The following is a 21,612-nucleotide window of genomic DNA, read 5'->3' as shown; positions in this document are numbered from 1 at the left end:
TTTTTTTTTTTTTTTTTTTTTTTTTTTTTTTTTTTTTTTTTTTCTGCTGTGCTACTCAGGAATTTTTTATTTCTTCCCCTTCTTGTAAACACAGATTCAGATAGTGGAAGTTGAGCAGCTGGAGGGGATCAGATCGGGAGTGTATGGGAGGGCTAATGGCTGGGAAAGGCTAGGATTCAGAGGAAGAGCTTGGGTCCCAAAGACCTTCTCTGTGATTTCAATACAAATATGCATTGTGATATTTATAAAATATATGAAGGCCAGTACATGAAAGTGGGTTGTTACTGATTCCAGCATCCTTACAGGATGGTATGAAGTGCTGGTGACTGGAGAGGGAGGGCAGTTTTTCAGAGGAGATGTTAAATCGCTTGTGGTCATTGGAGATTGGTCCCCTCAGTTTGTTGTGATTTAGTGCATATGGAAGACCTGAAAGAGAGTTTAAAAAACATTCTGCTTGTTTTTCTTTCCCTTATAAGCATCAGAAATGTCAAGCCTGTTATTTCTTGCTTCTGCTGTACTACTTGTTTGTGCCTAAGTCTCTGAGCTATTAGACTTCAGTTGAAGGAAAAAGATGATAGTTAGTTGTGGGGCTGAATATTTAATGTAATCATCTGGGACAAAGAATGTTTACCAGGTACGGGAGTTAAATAGTAGCCAACTAAAGAAACAGAATTATTTGAACTGAAAATCCTTCCTTCTCTGATGCCTAGATTTCAGTCTCATAAATCTTGCTGTCTTGCAAGGCTAATTTTTCAGTGATTACAGAATATGAAGAACGTGTTTTTAGAAATATTAGTCATCTTGTGATGTCAAATGTGACCAGTGAAGATGAGGACAGTTGTCTTAAATTACTTGTTTAAGCACTATTTTCTTTGTTCATACTAGGCACTATGTCACGTTCGACTTGTTGGGAAAAATGTTAGCGTATTTTCTAATATCTGTTTTCCCTTGTGTATACAAGGCCTTTGGAATTTAAGTTCTGCTTCACTCTAATGTTAAAATAAGCAGGGGACACACACTTTTTTTTTTAATCAATCAAAGCAGCAAAATAAGTTGTACGTCCCATTTTTTTCTTTGCAGGTTACTTTAAAACTAGGTTTCAGGCTTGGTCCCAATGTAGTTAATTACGTTTTTCTTCTTTATATTTTCCATGTACTTTCAAAAAGGATGCTTCTTTTTTGTTTGTTTGTTTGTTTTATAACTATTGCTATATTGCAAATTAAACAACTGGTTGCATTTCATTGGTAGAGCACTAACCTCTATACAGCTTAAATGAAATCTATAAAATCTCTTGCGTCTTTCAGGGTTAAAGGTATTGTAGGATGAATATATGATCCTGATCCTTAATGTCTCTCTTATGCAACTTTGAAGGCAATTACAGGAAATATCTGTTAGTCAGCCTGTGCTGTGTTGTCCAAAATTTTTTGTCATTTTTATTCTGAGTTTTTATTTGCCACTGATTGTTTAAGAGGACAGTCCTGATTTATTTGATTTAACTTAGCATAAGTTGGCTAGAAATCTCTGAATCCATTTCCATGACACATCTGCCTGCCTATTAGAGGATTTGAATGAAATGTTCTCATTCCAGATACCAACTTAGTGTTGATGCATGTTTTCTAAGGTTGATGCCATGGGCTGACTAATTTGCTTTTTTGTGTAAGGGTTGGTTTTCACAGGAAATTCATAGCTTTCTAAATGTTTCTGGATATCCATTAGCAATTCTGTCCTGAGTTGCTTTTTTTTTTTTTTTTCTTCTGAGCCCACTCACTGATACTGTCCTCAGGAGATTTCTGGCTAGGCAGTTTTAACAGGAATGCTGTCAGGTGTAGTTCAGTTACCAGGACACAACTGTATTAATTACTCAGGCTCTTCTTTACAGAGACTTTTGTGATGGTTTAAGTAGTTACAGCCCTAGGCGTGTGAATGGCTTGCAGTTCTGCCAGATTCAGCGGAATTTTCCTAGAGCTAAATGTGCAGCACAGTTAACACTTGCTGATCTTTCTGTTCTGTAAGTGGCTTGCTTTTCCTTGAAACTACTGTCCTTTGTGAGTGGCACTTATTCCTTCTGGCATGCAGGTTGGCAGCATGTACCACTCTCACCTCTCTCCTACACTAGGAGCCTGAGTTTTCCTTCCGTTTTTGCAAGCTCTTCTGTGCCAACTCGGCATGTGTGCGCCAAGCCCTGGCTTCTACCTCCCCTGCAGCAGTTATGTTGAAGAAACCTGTACTTGTAAATTGGATGTCACACAGTACTAAAATAATGTCCATGAACAAACTTTAGCATAGTAAAGCTATCTCTTTCTCTTAGGCAGGTCAGTAACTAAGGCTACATTCCAGGCTTACACCTCGATAGATTGAGTATGAATGAATCCCCAGAATTATCATATTGTCATGGAAATGTAACAGAAACAGAGTCATAAGATGTGGAAGTTCAGTAAGCCTTCAGGTGATCTTCCATCTCCCCAAAAGCCAGCACGTTATTTTTTTTTTAATAGAAACTGGCATTCTGGCAGGTAACCTTGTGTTGCTGCTTTAGGAGATGATGAGCAGAGCGATTGGTTCTACGAGGGAGAATGTGTTCCAGGATTCACCGTCCCCAACCTCCTGCCCAAGTGGGGAGCTGATCACCGATCCGAGGTGGAGCGAATGGACTCTGGCCTGGACAAACTCTCAGACTCCACATTCCTTTTGCCCTCACGGCCAGCTCAGAGGGGTGAGCTCTGTAGGGAACAGGAGGGGTCAGAACTATGGGGACCTGTCAGTAGTGTGAAGAGCAGCTTTTGTCAACAAGTGCTGCCACTCTTACTGGCACTAAAGTGGCTTTAGTTTTTAAAAGGTGTTACTTTCAGATATTGTTATATCTGTCTTCAGAATGGAGCAAGTGGGTAGTTAACAGAAACATACACTATAAATGGAGTATTGGTATCATATTTGTTAAGGGTGCACTGAAAGAGACTTTTGGGGCTGATACTGATAGCCCATTTTTAAGGAGGTATACTGGCCAACACTTATCCAGTTTCTGATACCAGCCCGGCAGCTTGGAGAGCTGCATGCAACTGATAAGTTTGGTGTGGTGGAAGGCGGGGGGTGGCAGATCAATGCCCCCACGGTGAGGCTGGAGTGGGGCTGGGGCAAGCACTGCCAGGTTGGGGCAGACATAGGACGGCACCATGGCTCGTACAGGGGAGCGGGGCAGCTCCTGCTGCTACGTGTCGCTTTTTCAGGAGCCACTGGTCTGGAGCTCACCCACTCGTCCAATGGCTCCTGTTACTTGTCTGGGAGAGCATGAGGGGGCAGGTGTGCCCCTGGATCTGTGCAAGGCAGAACAGACTGGAGCCAGGGCTGCGTGGGGTTCTTCCTGGCCTGCCCTGCCCTGTCCTGCCCTGCGCAGATCCAAGGGCACACATTCCTCCCTCCCCATACCCTCCCGGACAAGCGGCGGGAGCAGGAGCGGGAGCCGCTGGATGAGAAAGCAAGCACTGGACCAGCAGGGCACAGCAGCGGGAACCACCTCCCCTGTGCGGCCGCTGGACAACCCGCAGCTCTGTCTCACCCCCCTTCACCCTGGGCTGGCCAGTGCTTGCTCCAGCCCCTGCTCCACTCCTTCCTTACCATGGGGACCTTGATCTGCGCCCCCATGCCCCTTCCCTCCCTGCTCCCCTTCCACCACACCAGACCTACCAGCTGCATAGAGCTTTCCAAGCTACCGGGCTTTGCTCCTTGCTGCCCATGTGCTGCAGCTGCATGCGCACATGCACGCATGCACAGGCATTTGTCAGCCAAAGTATCAGCCACATCAGGCCAATCTCCAGTACGATCAATTTTCCTTATATTGGTGCTGATCTGATATTGGACCGATGTATCAGTGCACCTCTAATATTTATAGTACATTTGTTAAACAAACAATCCTTGTTTAATGCTGGTGACATTGGTGCAGAGGACACTAAGTGCCATGTTATTCATCATTTCAAGTGTCTAAATTCTTGGGGCTCTCTTTTACGCCATACAAATTTTACATCTGCATTTTAAATCAGTACTGTTATCCCCCTTTTGCAGATTGTGAGAAACTGAAACAACAAGGTTCTTACTTGTCCAAGGCCACACAAGGCAAAGTTGCATAGGAGAATCCAGGTCTTCTAGCTCTCAGTCTTATAGTCTGGCCATGGGCTAAATAATCTTTCTTTGCTGTTTTGCCAGGAACAATTTTTTATCTTCTGTGCTTAGACTCTTCCTTCTCTCTTGATTTCCGCCCCCCCCCAGGCTTTCATGCCCGTCTGAACCGTCTTCCAGGAGCTGCTGCCCGTTGTCTCAGGAAGGGTCGGAGGAGGCTCACTGGCAAGGTATTATCTCTTGTGAAGGGGTAAATCTGTGTGTTCTAGGCTGATTGGTGCCAAGGTGCTGCTCCAAAGCAGCAGGTGGATTGTTCTCTGCAGAAAGTGTCCCCCGTACATTGTTTGTATTTCACATGCCACTTCTTTACTTTGAAAGACAATTATTTCATTGGCTGTCTGTAGTAAGACTGGGGGACAAGTATGTTTTAGCGAAGGATTTGAATCAAAGGCAGGCAATGAAAAAGCACCATGAAAGAAAGTATGAAGATGAATGGGAAGGGTGTGGGGGCACAATTACGAACTGCAGAAAAGGTATGGGCACAATGTGGGGGGAAAATAACAGCACTACTATAGCTTAGTAAGGATTATGTATGTTCAGAGGCAAGCAATACAGAGGCTGGGAGACTAACTTTCAGATGAGGGGAACCCCGAGTTTTCAGCAGAGAAAGAGTGTCATCTGCATGGCAGCAGAGGAGGATGCTCTTAGTAACAGCACTTCGGATGAATGAAAGGATAGCAGATTAGAAAGAAGAATGCAGTAATGAAGGTGAGAGTGACAAAAGCCTTGCCCCAGGGTTACAGCCATTGGAGTGGAAAGGAAAGAGCACATGCTCTGTTATCAAAAGAGCAATCTGGATTTCATGCTAGCTTGCTTGTAGCCCACCAACAATTTAGGAAAGGCTAGGGAAAGCCAGGTTAGGGTCAGGATACTGTGCAGAATGGTGAAGTTATTGACTCTGGAGAAAGGTTTTTGGGGATGAAGGCATTTTTGCTGACTTGGGTTATAATTTTTGTTGGGACTGGCTTTGTGTTTTTAGAGCTCCTAGTTTACGTGCACCAGTAAAGCTCCAGTTTCCCAAGACAACCACCTTCTGAAGCTGGGAGGAGAGGGCAAGATACCCAACCCCTGTGGAGGAAACCCTTCTTTTTTTTCCCATCCCATTTATGGGTACTCTTAAGGGTACTCTTTCCACTTAGTTGGCCAGACCTGGAGAAGTTTGTTGAGGAATTCAGTAATCTCTCCCTTTTTCTGACTAGGCAGACTAGATAGCACTTGTCCTCCCTTTCTTCTCTTCACTCACCTTCCTTAATACAAGCCAGCACTTAAAACAAGAGTCTTCAGCTAGCAGGAAATCTACTTAGGGCAGGGCTCCTCAGGCCATCTCTGAGTGCCAGGGCTTCTTGAAGACACCTTTTAATGATCCCCAGTGAGAAAGATAATATTTACTTGTTTAATTCATCTGCATCACCTTAAAGGGATCTTTGTCATTTGCAGCGGAGGTCACTGCTCCCCCTCCCCCTTCCTTCTCTAAATTGTAATCATAAATAATGAGTTTCATTCAGAGCTCCCCGCCAGCGAGCTGCTAATTACCCAAAGTACGGCTTGTAATTTACACAGTAATAAACCGTAAATTTAAACATTACGGCACTTTAAGTTAATAATTTTCTTGCTGTAACAAATAGCCCATCTTTCACCCCTGCTACTGCCACTGCCTCCCCCAAACCTTGTGTATGATGTTGCCCATGCAGCCTGGCAAGAGCTGTGCAAAACCTGACCTGTGAAGCTCTCTCCCCTTATGTCCAAAGCCAAACACTAGAGTGTTTTTACTGTGCAGAGATGAACAGCCTGGTGTTTCCAGCTAGATATGGGAATATGCATGGGAAATGAATATGTACCAAATGATGGCTCATAGGGAGAACAGAGCTCCCAGATAAATTTCTTCATCATGGAATATGCTTTTGCGTGAACATGTGTGGATCCCTCTACTGAGCGTGCTGCTTTGTGGTAGCTGAGATCCAGGAGCTCTGTTTCCCAAGCAAGGGGGGTCAGTGCATTGTTGATGGCCAGAATCTGAAGATTTATTGTGGAAAAGCAGAAACTATGAATATGTTTGTGGGCTTTATTTTGTTTACTGGGTCTTACCTGGTTTTTGGAGGAGGGGAGGAATGTCTCAGATGAAGTGTTTCACCTCTCTTGTGTTTCAGGAGACCAGCATGAGCACTCTGGGTACTGAGAGGATAGGTCATATCATTAATGACCCACGCCAAAAAGAGTAAGGAGTTGTGTGTTACCATATATGGTATTGAGGATTTTGGGTGGATGAAGGGGCAGAAGATACCCATGGGCTCTCCTGAGACTCTTTTTCTGGGTACTTGGTGGGAGCAAGGGAAGTGAAGCCCTATCAGCATATTGTGTCAAACAGGAGGCATTTTGGTCTTCAGGTTACTGTTTCATTCAAATCTATTTGCATTTGCTCATATCTGTTTGTAATAAGGCTGTCTGTGTGCAGCTACTGCATGCCATCCTTTCAGTTTATGCTGAACTGTTTTTCCCTTGATTTATAACATGCATTTGCAAGATCCAGGGATCCCCACCCCAGCCTTGGGGAGATGATGCTGATTACCGAAGTAACATCATAGGGGAAGAGCACCCCTGGGCATGAGTCTGGATAGCAAAAATGAGGCTGATAAGGCAGTCACCAGTTTGCCTTCTCTACAGACAAAGTGTTCTGCTGTTTCCCTCTCAAATCCTACTATTCAGACTTTAAACCTGGCCAGCTCTACAGATCTTCAGAGTGGATATTTTTATAACAGCCCTTTTGGGCAGCTATGAGAGAGGGTTGACTACTGATTTATGAAGTAATGGATCCAGTCTTCACCAGTTAACTGGCATTCAGACTCACTCCCTGTGTCTGAAACTTGTAATTTTAGTACAAGCTCTATTGATATTTAACCAATCTCTCTTTCTCTCTTCTCTTCCCCCCTATTCTATGCCTGTTTCTATATGTATTTTTTTCTTATCTCTCCTTTTTCCCCAACCCATTTTTCCTTGTCTCCACTCTTTTCTGCCTCTCTCCAGTTTCTGGTTACCATCAATGGGGAAGAGAGATCGCAACCAGGTAAGCCAGTTCTGCTCTGCCCTTTTTATTTTATTTGGTTTCCTTTTCTCTAGAAACAACAAAGTACTGGCTTCAGATTTCCCTCATGTTGCGGCCTGTGTACATGAGGTAAGGCTGCCCCATCCTTTCATCTCGTAGGGGTAACTGATCTCTTCTGAGCTCCAGCCACATCCCTCACGCTGGGGCTCATATTCTCTGTCTGTGCTGAGGAGTTCCCTAGAAACTCAGCTTTTTCTTTGCATCTGCCTTATTCAGGCTGGTATTTATCTTACTTGACAAATGGTTAGAAAGGGGGTTCCTTGGCTGGAGGAACTCTGGTATCCCAGAATTCCCTGCAAACCTCTCTTTAAACCCTTCACTTTCATGTCATTGGGTCATGCTTCTCTGCAAATCAGGTGGTCAAGGAAGAAGAAAAACTGATGGCTTAATTGTACTTTATGACCAGACCAGAGAGGTAGTGGAACAAAGAGAATAATGACCCCTTCCACACTTCATCCTCCTTAGGTGTGCACGTGCACTGCCAAGTCTCGTACTGTGTAGATCAGATTCTGTGGCCGATGGCTGGCTCTTCTACCCATAGCAGAAGAACCAGGTCTTTGATTCTGATAAGGCAAAAAGTATTATCCTTTGGGGCACTGGTGCTGTGTGACTGCAATAACTCCCCATTTTGTTTAGTGACAAGACACTGCTCTTGTTTCATGGACACTGATGTTGACTGCACCTTTTTTTAAAAATTGGATTTCAGTTGTATTGTCTTTTTTAGTTAAAGCTGAAGGAGGGAGAACCACTGTGCTACTGATAATGTGATCCTTCCTTTACTTGTCAGAGTATCACCCAGAATGTTTGAAACATTGTCAGAGGAGAGGCTGACTCTGCAGAGCTGGAAGAAATGCCCTTTTAGTGATGAACTTAAATAGCTACAAGGGATCAGTAGAGGTCCCTCCTTACTGTAATGTTGTTTGCCTGACAGGATATGATAGACTATATGATAACAGATGCTTATAGTGCTTCTTTCTGTATAAGGTCCGATTTATAAAGAACGCTTCTGATTTCTCAGTTTCTGACTGGTATTGATACTTAGAGTCCTGCCACTGTTGGAGGATAGTTATTATTTCATCCCTTTTTTTGGAAGCAGGAATAAAAGATCCCAGTTCTTTTAAGAGAGAGTGCCATGACTATAGCATTTTACAAAGCAGATAAAATTGGATTACTTGCCTTGAAGAGCTTCCAGTCTATGTTGAGTGAAAATAGAAGGTGCAGAGGATGATGCATATGGTGACTTGGAAGGTTAATGCAGGTGTTGGGGGATAGCTACCAGGATATAGTCTGCATTCTGCTTGCAGAAATAATGAGTGTTGCCCTGTGGTTGAGTAGTAACTATTCAGTCCCCACCCCATCCCTCAAAAAGAATGGTTTTCTAAGGCTGTGTCTTTGAAGAGAAAACTTAACTAGTTTTGTTTAATATTTCTTAAGCTGTTCCTGTGTCTGTATTATGAGAGAAGATCTAAGGGTGTTCTGATGAACAGAAGGAGGGGAGTTCTTGTCTCAGAGATTGATTTCATGTGCCTTCCTACTGAGAGAGATCCTGCAGATTGTGGTGGGGATCTCACATGGAGCTATTTCTTCTGTGGTGGGAAAAACTGTCAGCTGTCCTTGGAATTAGCTTTGAAAGCGAGCTTTTGAGGGTGTTGTCAGAGTCTCCTAGTAATATCTGCATTGATGTAGGTGTCCAGGCATTATGAGGTTCTCTGCTTGTACCATGTATGCGAGTAGTCTTGACCGTCAAGTTGAGCTTATGGGCAGGGATCCGCCTTAGTGATGTGGGCTTGGACCATGGAGTGTAGTCTCAGGAAGTCCTACATATGCTTTTGTTTATCTAACATTCATTGTTGTGCTCTGAACTAGTAGAGCAATACTGCAGTGCTTCTGTAGTATCCTGAGAGTCAGCTATTGCTTCTCTACAAGTATTGGAGAGTGTGAATAAAGCATGAGTAAGAAGTGGAATTGAGCAGTTGACCCTGAAGACAGACAGTTCCTTTAAACACTTTGCTGAAATAAACTCTCTTGATTCTTCTTTTTTTTTTTCTCTCCCCCCCCTCCCCCCACCCCCCAGTTCAATCCATTATCTCCTCTCTACTCTCTGGATGTTCTTGCTGATGCATCCCACCGAAGATGCTCACCGGCACACTGCACTGCCAGGTAATTCCTCCATTCTACTCCTGCTATGCAGGCCATTCTTCATGTACCCCCTTGGGTGTTTGCTTGGGTCCTTCAGAACTAGCAGGTCCATAGGTTAATGCACTCACCTTTTCCCTTGGAAGCCTGTGTCCCGATCCTGATCAAGCACCTCATTCAATGAGTTTGGTCCCCTCTCAGTTGCCAAGGGATATGTAAAGTGGTGAACACTAAAGTGCTATGAGCCAGAATGCCATCCATATTTAAAATAGACTGGATACCTGCCACATGGTGCCTGCTAATATCAGCTAGTGGATTGCTGTTGATGCAGGTAAAGATGCCCACAGTTATTGTTGCAGCTAAGGACAATTGAAAACCAACTGAAAACCAAAAAGGTGATTATAAGCTAGTATGAGTAAGATTACTGAGGAATCCTAAGAAACCTGATTATTGAAAGTGGTCATTTTGAACAGAAGAATGTGGCGCTCTTGGAGACTTACGTTTGAAATGGCCAATAGTTCACGCGTGTTTGAGTTGGTATTGCTAAATTCAAGGGAAGAGGTCATGTACTATACAAGTGCCCTCTGCTGGTCAGCCCTGAATGTAATTGAAGTGCTTGTCCCACAGGAATCAGTCCAGGTTTCAAAAGTGATGGCTCTCAATTCCTCCTGTAGTTTCTCAAGAAGCTGAACTTCATTTCTTATCCTAATTTGTGATGTGATGGTACTGGCTGCTGTTAAACAAGCTGTTTGTTCTACTCCAGAAGTGGCTGCATTTCAAGTGCTTGCAATGTAGGAGCAAAGTGGTCCCTGTAGAATAGATGGTATGAAAAGGACTTTAGAATCTGTTGAGATGAAATGTGCCAGGCAGCCCCATGTGTCTGGCTGAGACTGAAATCCACAGTGCAAGAAACTTTTTTTTTTATATAAAAGATATCAAAAGCCAACACACTTTCATAAACTCCATTACAGGAACATCCCCACAACAAACAGATGTCTTTCACAGCCAGATTCTCCTTTAACTCCATACAGACACGCTAAAAAGACCATAAACAGTATTGCTTACTCCTTGGAGAATGTTCAGAGGTTACTCTGTGGGCTTACTTGTCCATAGATCCATTCCACGCTTGTTTATTCATGCTTCTTTAAACTCTGTACAACCTGCTTCCCTTCCTAAAGAATCTGTCTGTCTGTCTAGAAAGAAAGTTTTAAATCCTGAGATCATGTGTGGTGGGTTTAGAAATAGGCTTGTCTTGATGTTTTGGAAACCCACTATCAGTTTGATGCTTTGCATGCTAGAAAGGGCTGGGGTTTTGGGGGGGGGGGTTTCCCCCTTCAACTTCTTGTCATCTTTTCTGAACACTAGTTACAGTTGTGAAAGGCTTTTCAAAGGCACTTGATGGATGTGTGGTTATCGGGTTCAGTCTGTTCTCCTCCCCCATGGAAGTGTTTACTTCTCTGGTGGCTTTTGGTGCCATTCATTTGGCAGCACAGTGAGCAGTTTGGAACCATCATTTAAACAGAGCCGCTAGCCAGAATGCTCAGTACAGAGCCATGGGTGTGCAAGAAGGGCTTTTCAGTGTCAAGGAGAATGTTCTGTGGAGAGGGTTTCTTGGGAAGACTCAGTTGAAAGGCTGTATAAATTGTACTGTACCAAGATTTCCTTTCTTGCTTTATCTCTGCGATGAGGAGAGATTTCATTCAAAGTGCCTGGGTAGCGCTGGGAATTTCACACCCATCATTAGAAGCAGTTTTGTGTGTGTGGTGACTTATTAGTGGTATAATTTTATTTTGCAAAGCGAGGAGAGTTTCCTTCTTTCTTGCAGCTCTCCCCAGGGATAGTTGGTGTATTAATTTGCTGTATTGCCTCCTGGCTGTTCCCAGGCTGTTTTTCTTCTTCATCATGGAATTTTTAATGGCCCTGCCACCTCTTGGGAGGCATGCAAGGAAGAGTACCTCGGGGATCTCTTTCCTTTTTTCACATGCCTATAATTACTCTCCTTTAAGAGCACAAAGTGTTTGCTAATCACGCCTCATCTGTTAAGGTTGCTTGTCGATGCAGCCTTTTAGAACAAGCAAGTAGGATCCTTAGGCAAGTAGGTCCATGCAAGGCTATACCTGCCCACAACCATCCACTTTTTCTTGCATCCTAAAATAGTGGTTTGAGCAGTGCATGGTTTTCTTTTTCAAGCTTCTTACAATTAATGCACTTGAGTTGACTTTAAAGCTCAAGCAGGGCACATGGTTCAATATTAGGACATTCTGTCATTCCATATTTAGGAAGTTGTCTCGTGTTTGCTGTTGCACCATTGGTCTGATAACACAGTATTCCCCAGACTGTGGGTGAGGTTTTCATAGTAACTTTACCCTTTGCTTCCCCTTCATCTGGGCATTTGTGCCTATTGGAATTATGGGTGCAGGGAAGGCAGGTGGTTTCCAGTGCCATTTGGTGCTTGGCTAGCTTCCAACATAGAGCTGAGGTGGAAATGTGTTTACTGTTCTTATGATGGTTAGAAGAATAGAGGCATGGTCAGTAGCCAGAGCAGCAGCAAATTTGGATTAAGAAGGTGTAGTTGAGAGTTTAGAAGTATAAGTCAGGGAGACATTTGATCTATGCCCCTAAATCAACAATAGAGGCCTGTTGGCATGTGCTCTGGATTAGTTCTAACCAACAGAGCAGTTTCCCCAGGCAGTGGAAGGGGAAATCTAATATCTGCATGGAACAGAAGTCAGAAATCTTAGCTTTTCCCCTTAATACAGTGTTGGTAGCACTGGGCTGTGGATTTTGTAGCACTGTTAGAATAAAATTGCTGGGATGCCTGTGCTGGCAGATACAGCTCCTGCAGTGTGAGCACAGACAAGTAAAATCTTGTTTCTTCTCATCTGGATCTATGTAGAGACCACTGCACATATGTATTTCCCTCAGTATATAGGAATGATGAACTGCTGAGGATAGCTGAGGCCAGAGGACAAGTGTGGATAATTGCAGGTTACCCCTTCTCCCATGTTTGTATCCCATTTCTGTCATTGCAACCAAATGTTCATATTCTCAGAAAATTTAGTATGTATGCACAGATGTCTTCAGCAGTCAGATTTTTTTCACAGAATCATAGAAAATCACAGTTGGCCCATCTTTCTCCTTTGAAACCTTCCATCCTCTTTCCCACTTAGCTGGAGCACTTCTCTCCCTCTCTGCTAGAACCTAGTTGATATTCTGCTGAAGGACCCTAATCAGTATTTGTGACAGGCTTGCAGTGAACAGCTGCTATCAACCCAGAGTGTTGTAGTGATAGAGAAAGAGGGTGGTAAGGGACCTCCAGAGATCATCTAGTCCAGCCCCCTGCCTGAGGCAGAATCATCCCTATCCAAACTGTTCCATACAGCCATAATCTAAACTCCTCCATAACACTGCCTTCAACCCTGACACAGCATAGACCTAAGGCGTAACCTGCCACAAGTAAAGCAGGGGAACCATGTGAAGCAACTGCCTATATAAAATATTGTCAATATATGCTCAAGAGGTCCTGGATAAAGGGCCACACACCTCGCTACAGAGGAAGGCAAAAAGCCTCACAGTCCAAACTGGTTTGACCGAACGATAAAATTCCTTCCTGACCCTAAATGTGGAGATTTGTCTGACGCCAAGCAGAGGAGCAAGACCCTCTAGCCAGGAACCTTTGGCTTTGCTCCTAGCAGGAGAATCAGCACACCCCAGTGTCCGTCATAGAGGACATAAAGGCATCGGGTTTTGTATCCATAGAGGACAGAAGACAACTGGACTGGCCTCTATGATGCCCACCCTACTGGCGAATGTCTTTGGCACAGACCATATGTACTTCTGGCTTTAAAGTGGAAGCAGGCAGAGGGGGTCCTGTTACCCTTTATTTGTTTGGAATCTTAATTATCTGGGATATCAGACGAAAAGCAAGTTTGACCAGGGTCCCATCAGCTGCTTCTCAGAATGTTTTTACTGCATCTTTTAAAATTTTTCTTGGTCACTATGATCATGGCTTAAAAGGGCCCATAAGATTCAGACTATTTCAGAAGCCAACTATTCTGTAATGATTCTGGACCCCCCTGGGGCAGTGGAGGGTAAAAAAGGAGACTCTGTCTTGTGCACAAGAAATATCTGCTGTGTGATTTGGTATATGGGCTGCGCACAGTGGCTTGTATGAGCACCTTGTAGTGATTTACGCACATATGAAGTGCAGATCAGACTTGGGTGCCCAGCTGACTGCATTTCAAGAGGAGGAGGAACTCTGTTCGTGCTATTAATTTTGGCCTTTGAAGCCACCATAAACAGCCTTCGGTTTTACCTTAGGGCTAGAAAAACAACCTTATTTGGCTTCTGTTTTCTAAGAATGCAGCAACAGCTGGCTGGCATGCTGCTTTAGTACCAGTTTCCTTGTTAGAAGTCTGTCTCTACTGAATACTTACTTTAACATGAGGATAATCTTACCCTGTGTTTGAATGACATCTTTAACTCTCCCAATAACATTTCCTTAGCATAGTCCAAATGCTTTGCTTCCAAGTATAAGGATAGAATATACTTCATATAAATTATATCAGCAAGAAACAGCAGTATGAGGTAGTAGCGAGAGCCTTGCATCTCAGGTATTTTGTATGTACACCAGCTTCTCAGGAGGAACTAGACTGAGTCTCATAATTTTGAATTCTTGTTTTCCAGTGAGGAGATTTTCACTGCACCTGAGGGTAGTGCTTGGCACAATTACTGTTCTGTAGAGAGCTCTTTATCTTGCCTAAATGTTACCACTTCAAAGTTTTGGATAATATAAAAAATAGGGGGGAAAATGCCCAGATCTGTTAAAGAGAATCTTCTGCCATGGTTGGTGGCATCTGGTTTCTTTTAAATATGGCTTCTTCTGAGTATGTGTTTCATGGCATGAATTTACAGTTTAGGCTTGGTTTTCATCTCTGAGTTGTTTTCAGGGACTTAAGTGAAATGAGCTGGTGTTTCTCTTTCCAGTTCCTTGTAAGTGGGTGTCCACATTACAAATAAGCTGCCATTGCAGTAGGCACTAATATGCCATCCCTTGAAAAGCTGAGGCCTAAGTGACCTATATTCACTGCATGCCTGTCTGCGCCTAAGGGAGTGTTTCCCAACTGGTGTGCTGCAGCACACTGGTGTACCATTAGGCACATCCAGGTGTGCCGTGGCATTTTGGGCTGGAGCCACACCCCCCACCTGCTGCTGCTGTGGAAACAGACAGACAGGGAGCGTGGCTTCACCCAAGCAAGTTTTAAAGTTGTCGTGGCAAGGTATATTTAACTGCCCCACTTTGCCCCCCACACCTGAACCTAAATCTCCCTCCAAAATTAATTTCTTCCACTAAGCATGTGATGGTGGAAGAGGATGCACAGTCTAAACTGTCCTGACACACTATGAGTACAATAAAACACAACCTTCTCTTGTCTTAAGTTTCTCAATACATGCAACTTTGACTGGAGAGAGAGCTGCAAACCTTTAGCATCCCTGTGCTTAACTTAACAACAAAAATAGGGGAGAACCCCAATTCTCCAGAGGCCACTGTGATGAAAATTATCACTATTAGGGAATAACCCAGATTTTTCCCATAGAAACACATTCTTGCTGAAGTGAAGCTCTCCTGCTCTTAGACAGGATCCTTGGGTACAGCTCTCCGATTACCTCCTAGGATTAATCAACATTCCCAGTTATGATGGAGCTCTGTCCTTCGGTGCCATGTTCTTTGGGTAATAGAGTAACCAGGCAGAATTTCTCCCCCCTTATTCTTAATGTTGGAAGCACATAACATGAGAGAGGGCTTTTAATGTTCAGCTGTCAGACCGTCCCACAAGACCTATCTCTTTCTGACTGCTCCATCTCAGCAGCCTCTGATAACTTAAGCATGTGTCTGCTGTTCATTTACTGTCCCAAGCAGCACCATGCTCAAACATGCCACATTGCTTCCTTAACTGGTGGCAGTGTAGACGTATTCATGTGGTGCTGTGCCTAGCTTAATTGTCACTGCTTAGGCCTACTTTTGGTTCAGAAAGTAGCATGGAAAAAGCAGCATGATATTTTTCAGCATAGCACTACCTGCCATGGCAAGTAAGCAGCATCACTTCTTAGCTATAGATTCTCAGTTATGTAGGATAACAGTGCATCTTGTGACTGGAGCTAGTGAGTGCAATCTTTCCAGGTTAGGACTTGGCTTTTTTTTTCTGTTGCGTTTGTCAGGAGGTGTTTTATCTGTACCCTTTATCTGGCCTTCCTGGTTGTTTTACAAGGCCTGCTGTTGAACTAAACTAACTTGTAGTCGAGCTTTCAGTAATCCAATAGAGCTGTCCAATCCCTATCCCTTTTAACAAGACCTGCTTGAAATGCATGATATTCACAGAGCAGTGCTGAGGCTCTCTGCTACGCTAATACACGTACTAGTGTAGATTTGTCCCAACATTTGGCATGTCTTGTATGCAGATTTACAGTGCCTGTAAAGTTCACTGAGCATTTGAAATTGATGCTTTTACCACCAGGTCAGTCAAAGTTAGTGGGTAATCAATAGGTTCCTGATTTACTAACTAGAGTGTGGGTGATCAATAAGGGATAAACCTGAATGAAATACATGTTACAAGGACAATTTATGACCTCTGAGCCTTTGTATATTAGCAGTTGTGCTACTAGATGTGGCATCATTGCTACCGTCATGTTTTTTCTGCAACTGGAAAGTGGCTCCACCTTTTACTGTTGCTGTAGTGAGAGATTCTGAAATTTCCTCTACTATGAGTCTTCCTTTTTCTTTGCAATTGCAATAAAAAGGTGACTGAGGTGCACAGAGCTGAGCTTGGGATCTCCTATATCTGTTTTCTGGGGGTTAGGGCAAGTTGCTTAGCATCTCTGCCTCCATGGGGGTGCTTGTGCCCACCTCCTCTCCAGGAACATTGTGAGGATTAATTAGTTAATGGTTGCACAGTTGTAAAGATAGAAAGTGTTATAGAAGTGCTAGATATTTTGTTTTCTGTAGTATTGTAGCTTGTTTCATATAGTTCTCTAGCTAGTAATCTCATCTTGCTTTATTGACACTAAGGTGCAAAATAAAAATCTTAGGCTATAAAATGTTAAGCTTTTATTTCTTATGGACACCTGGAGTCAAAAGACCCATAAAAATATGCTGCCGTTATATCAGATTCTGTGCACTGTTACTGTGTTTTTTGTTCACAGTTGGCTATTTGCTTGTACAGAGGTCACTTAAGTGTCCAGTTAGCCAGTTGTATGCATAAATTCCTGATCCATGTGCATAATCATTAAACAAACGTTTCTGAAAAACTTTACCCTTTGGGTCAAATTTTCAGTAGCTTTCAGCTTCCTGTTCATGCTGATCTGCACTCAGAAAACTGACCAGTTTACACATTGGGCCCTTAGTGGGACCTGACTTAATTTTTCTTTTTTTAATTGTCCTGTGAATAACATTTTTTTAGTTTCATGCAGGAGACACATCTCATAGAACTGTACAGGACTGCCTGGGTCACTGAGTCTAGTCTTCTGTAATGAGTGTTTGTCCAGAGGGTCCATAAGAGCATCTGCTATGTCCCCTTTTGCACTCTACAGCCATAATGCACCTGACTTAAAAACAAAAAAAAATTCCAAAAAACATTCCTAGAAACCTTCAGTGCTACAGGAGGAGAACAGGACAGATAAATGTTGCCATTGCACTGGCAGGGAATTTGTTGGGCAAAATACACTTATATGATTCCAGGAAGTGGGCCATATTCCCACTCCGTAGAGCAGAGCTGTTTGATTGTGGGGGCCATGTGCAGTGCCAAAGTACAGCCCCTGGGCCACACATGGTTCAGGCCTTATGCTGTAGGCCTGGGCCTCCAGGATGCCATCCAGCCCCAACCCTGTGGGTGCACCAGCAGCCCACGGCTCCCTGGACCCTCCTTCTCAGCACAGTAATGAGAGAGGAAGCTACAAGGGCCTGTGGGCCAGATGTTAACCCCTTGCAGGCTCTGTTGCAGCCAATGGGTTGCCATGGACAGCCCTGCTGTAGAGAGAGACAGAAAACTCCAGTGGTCTTTTCCAGTCTGACCTGAGTGAAAATTATCTCCTGGGCTTACAGCTGACAGTACATTTAACCCAGAACAAGATATACCGATCGAGAATCTGAGACAGAACTGAGTACCATTAGGAGTACTAATGCACCCCAGCCAATGTCCGGTGCTTCGGAGGAAGATTAAGCACCCCCAGAAGCCAAATGATATATTCGGGGGGGGGATCTTTTTGGTCCTTGCAGGTAACTAGCAGAAGCCCTGAAGCATGGGTTTACCAGGCGTCTCCTGCATATGTCGGCAATCTGCATGGTTATCATGCCTTTTTATGGGGATAGAAAATGCTTGAAATCTGATGTCGCGTGCTCTGATGGCTGCTCCAAGAACACCCTTGTTCTGTTGCACTGTTCTTTCCATAACCTTACCAAGACCGTCTTGGGGCAATTCCTGTGCCTCACCCTGGCTGCTTGAATTGTAAGAACATTCCAGAACATCACTTCACAGTGCAAAATGCAGAGTGGGGGGCACTTGGGGCAGGCAATAGCAAATACACAAGAGGAGTGGGCATCTGAAATACTACTTCTCCTCCAGACAGAAACAGTAGTTAGGTGCCTTCCTGCGACCTTAAGTTAGGTGGTTGCATGAGACTGGGGTTCACAGCCTGAAACCCCTGCCCATTCTTAAATGCGGAAGTCATCACTGGTGCAGGTGCCTGACTATATAGCTTAAGGAGAAAGGGGGCCCTGGATTTCAGTCCTTGCTCCTGGGATCTCTTATACATTTGTCATTAAATAAAAAGCATTTGAAGCAGGAACTGTAATAGGGGGGCTCCCAGGGGTATGTCCTCTTCTCTAGGCTATGGTCAACTCCACTCCTTCCCCACTCTTGTCCTGTTTTTTGCCTTTTTTCTCTCTGAACATCTGACTCTTGCCTGCCTTCTTGCCCAGTGGCCCAACTTCAATATGGTATATGAAGAGTATGTGTGCCATGTGTCCAGCCTAGCATCAAACCTGGTAGATTAGGCTCTTTCTTGAGAGGTGGGAGTTCAAGTCCAGATTTCTCATTTATGGGGCACATGGTTTAACCTAGTGGTGGCTTACCTTTTAGGCAGATATGTCATAATTTAAGCCCTTCCCTCTCCTTGAGTGCTGTTCTGATCCCTGCCTCTGAGAGACATACCTGATAAAAGTCTGGTGTGCCAGCCTGGAGGCAGAGGGTGCTCAAGCCTCCAGTCAAACGGAGTGGAGATGGGTCAGGAAACTGTTGTAAAAGAGAGATTGCTGCCAAAAGCCAGGTTAACCCTTCCTTGGCCCCACAGCCTCCAGAATTTTATATGGTGAGAGAGGATCTGAAGTCCTAAATTCAGGGGCAGCTACAGGGCCAGAGAAGGGTTAATTTGGCTTTTATCTGTGACATCTGGCACCACCTCTTGCAGGTATCTCCACTCCTCTGCTTCCTGCCTTCCCTCAGTCCTGCTCCTGCTCCTTTGTGTGGGCTGGAGACTCAAGTCCCCTTGCTTCCGTTCTGGTGCATCCAGGGCTGTAATGCCACACAGCAGCTGCTTGTGCCACCCATACCTCTTGTGGGTTAGCCAGCCTTGCTTTAACCACTAAGCTAATATGCAGGGGGTGGGTATACCTCCTCCCCTTTCCTCCCTATGTATTTGAATGAAAATTGCCCTGGAGTAGGTCCTCAGAGGACCAGCACGTGGGCATGTGTGTAAAATGTCACAGACCATCTGAAGACACTTCCTCAGCCTGATGAAGTGTGTTTGTGCCTGAAAGCTTGCTAAGAAGAATTTTTTTCAACTAGTTGAGTTGGTGTAATGAAAGATATCAGATTTATCCAAAGAACCTTGTCTGCCTGTGTCCTTAGACGAACATGGCTACAACCTACACCCCTGAAAAGTGGATTTAAGCAAATTTGAGGTGCTTGGACACTCTTTTCAGACACGATAGTGGTGTCTCTGGACAAGTGCAGTAGCTGAAATTTAGGGCCAACAGTTGATGTAAATAGGCAAGTTTGTATCATTGAGCTATGGATTTGGCATAGTTGCTAGGTCAGTAAAGCTGTACTATGGGTTAGTAGAAACCAGGATTTGGTGTTTTCACCAGTTTGAGGGTGAAGATATGCAAGCTTAAATTTAAATTCATGTGAATACTGGTTCAGCTATATCTGTGGTGAAAATAGTCACGGAATTTGATAATATAAGCGCATCCTAAGGTAGCCCTGCACTTGCATTGTTTTGGGGAGATTATGAAATTAATCATAAAGGCAAGAAATTTTACTGTACTCTTTAATGAAAATTTAAATTCTGCAGAACTGGTGGAGACCTTACAGAAATGGTGAAGTGGTATCCACCACATAACCTATCCCTGCAAAGACTTTGATAACTGATGGGGAACCTTTAGAGAGCATTAATATCTTTTGGAAATGAATCTACAGGCCAGACATGTGTCCTTGATTTGGTATCAGAGCTGCTGAAAAAATCAGAAACATTAAAAGTGTGTCCTGAGGATACAGAGGGGTTATATGAATGAGCATGGGCAGATCCAGAGTGGGATGCAGTGGCAGAGTTGCACCCCTCTGTTAGATTATGCTGCAGGAGCAGCAGCTGGAGACTTTTTTTTAAGTCTGAATCAGGTAAGAATCTCCCCCTCCCTTCTCCTCCATGCCCAGCAGCACATTCCCTCTTGTCCCCTTTTCCCTCTGTCCTGCCTGCCGCTGCTGCTGTCCATGACTGACCCAGGGGCAGAGAGAGCTCCAGAGCTGCTCCTGCTTTGCTTCGGCCAGACTGCTTGGGGAACCCAGCTGCTGTCCCTGGTTGAGCCTGACTGCCTGCACAGCCAGGCTGGGATAGGGTAGAGCTCCCACCACTCCTAGGTCAGCCTGGGACAGCAGCAGTGGTGGATGAGGGAAGAGATGATAAATGAGAGGGGAGGGGATGTGCTGCTGAACACAGTGGGGAAGGGAGGGGATGCTGAGAGCAGGGTGTGAGGAGGGGGATTTTTACCTGATTGGAGGACTTAGTCCTCAGCTTCTGCTATTCCTTTGGTGTGGTCTGCCCACCCCAGGGGAGGTGGGGGGCAGGGGGAAACAGGAGTGCAGCCACCCCCTGCAGTACTGATTGCTGTTCTTGCATCCCTCTTTACAAAATCTTGAATCTGTCCATGCAAATGAATTTCTGCTGTTCTTAGGTTTTTACTTTGCCTGGGATAAAGGCAAGATAGTTTGAAGCTGGTTGGGGTTGGGGGGAGGGGGTTGATGGTTTTATGGTCAGTATCTTTTTTTCTGGAAGCTTGTGTTAGGATAGATTTTAAACAGATTTCTTCCCTCTATAGACAAACAAATATACATCTGGGACCTCCTTGCTCAAGGGATATCAAGAGGAAACGAAAGCCAGCAGCAGCTACGGCCTCCATTTCCAGTCTGACTTCAGGTAACATGGCTTAATCTTGTTCACTCCTGGCTGTCCATAGGCACTTCCTCTGAGGGGATGTTCCAGCACAAGCAGTGCTAAGGCCAAGATATTCAGAAGTGACTGGTGATTTGGAATACCTTAGTTCTGTGGCTCTCTGCTTGAAAGGCCTTATAGTAGAGGTGTCAAACATACAGCTGTGGCCTGCAAAGGTGAGTTATCTAGTCGGCAGGGCTTCTTATGGTTCAGAAGACCCACCTCTGCATCAGGTGTATGGGCCCAGAAATTTGGTCAGTGGGGTGAATAGCAACAGTATTAACCCTGGTAGGTTTCTGAGCTGCTGTTAGCAGAGCCAGCACCAAGTGGGTCAGTGCTGCTGTCGCTCACCTTGCTGTCAAATTCCCAATATGGGATCTTTTTTTGGAGATACAGTTCTGTGGCACCAGGGCAAGCAGTGGCAGCGTTTACACTGTGTGTGAAGCAGCAAGTATTCGATTCAGCTTTGGATTCAGCTGATTCAGTGATTTTTTTTTTTTTTTTTAAATCACTGTCCCAATTCAATTCAGCTGATTCGGATTCAGAGATTCAGCCACTGAATCAGGCCAAATCTCCTCTGAATTGAACAGGCGGTGGCAGCAGTGTCAATGGTGGGGGTGTGACAGCAGTGAGCAGTCACTCCTGCCCGCTCCCTCAGCCCCACCATGGCTGCCCCACCTGGCTCCAGAGTCCTGACACTTAAACCCCACAACACCCCCTCCACC

General features: G+C 44.4%; 1 protein-coding gene across 8 annotated transcripts in view; it reads left to right on the top strand.

Annotated features, from left to right (window-relative positions):
* The window catches only part of GPATCH2L (G-patch domain containing 2 like), a 54,958-nt gene that overhangs the window by 8,012 nt on the left and 25,334 nt on the right, over positions 1–21,612 (top strand). For 4 of the 8 annotated variants that reach the window (XM_019518768.1, XM_019518770.1, XM_019518771.1 and 1 more), the window contains exons 4-9: positions 2,537–2,713; positions 4,261–4,340; positions 6,318–6,385; positions 7,285–7,339; positions 9,345–9,430; positions 20,775–20,872. In XM_019518768.1, the coding sequence (XP_019374313.1) occupies positions 2,537–2,713; positions 4,261–4,340; positions 6,318–6,385; positions 7,285–7,339; positions 9,345–9,430; positions 20,775–20,872 (564 nt within the window). Of the gene's footprint in view, positions 1–2,536; positions 2,714–4,260; positions 4,341–6,317; positions 6,386–7,191; positions 7,232–7,284; positions 7,340–9,344; positions 9,431–20,774; positions 20,873–21,612 lie in introns of all 8 variants that reach the window. The other 4 variants (XM_019518775.1, XM_019518776.1, XM_019518772.1 and 1 more) reach the window with 3 other exon arrangements.

The sequence above is a fragment of the Gavialis gangeticus genome, unplaced genomic scaffold (assembly GCF_001723915.1).
Source record: "Gavialis gangeticus isolate Ggan-Ray unplaced genomic scaffold, GavGan_comp1, whole genome shotgun sequence".
Taxonomy (NCBI): domain Eukaryota; kingdom Metazoa; phylum Chordata; order Crocodylia; family Gavialidae; genus Gavialis; species Gavialis gangeticus.
The sequence above is the reverse complement of the archived record's forward strand: the minus strand, read 5'-3'. Positions and strand labels throughout refer to the sequence as shown.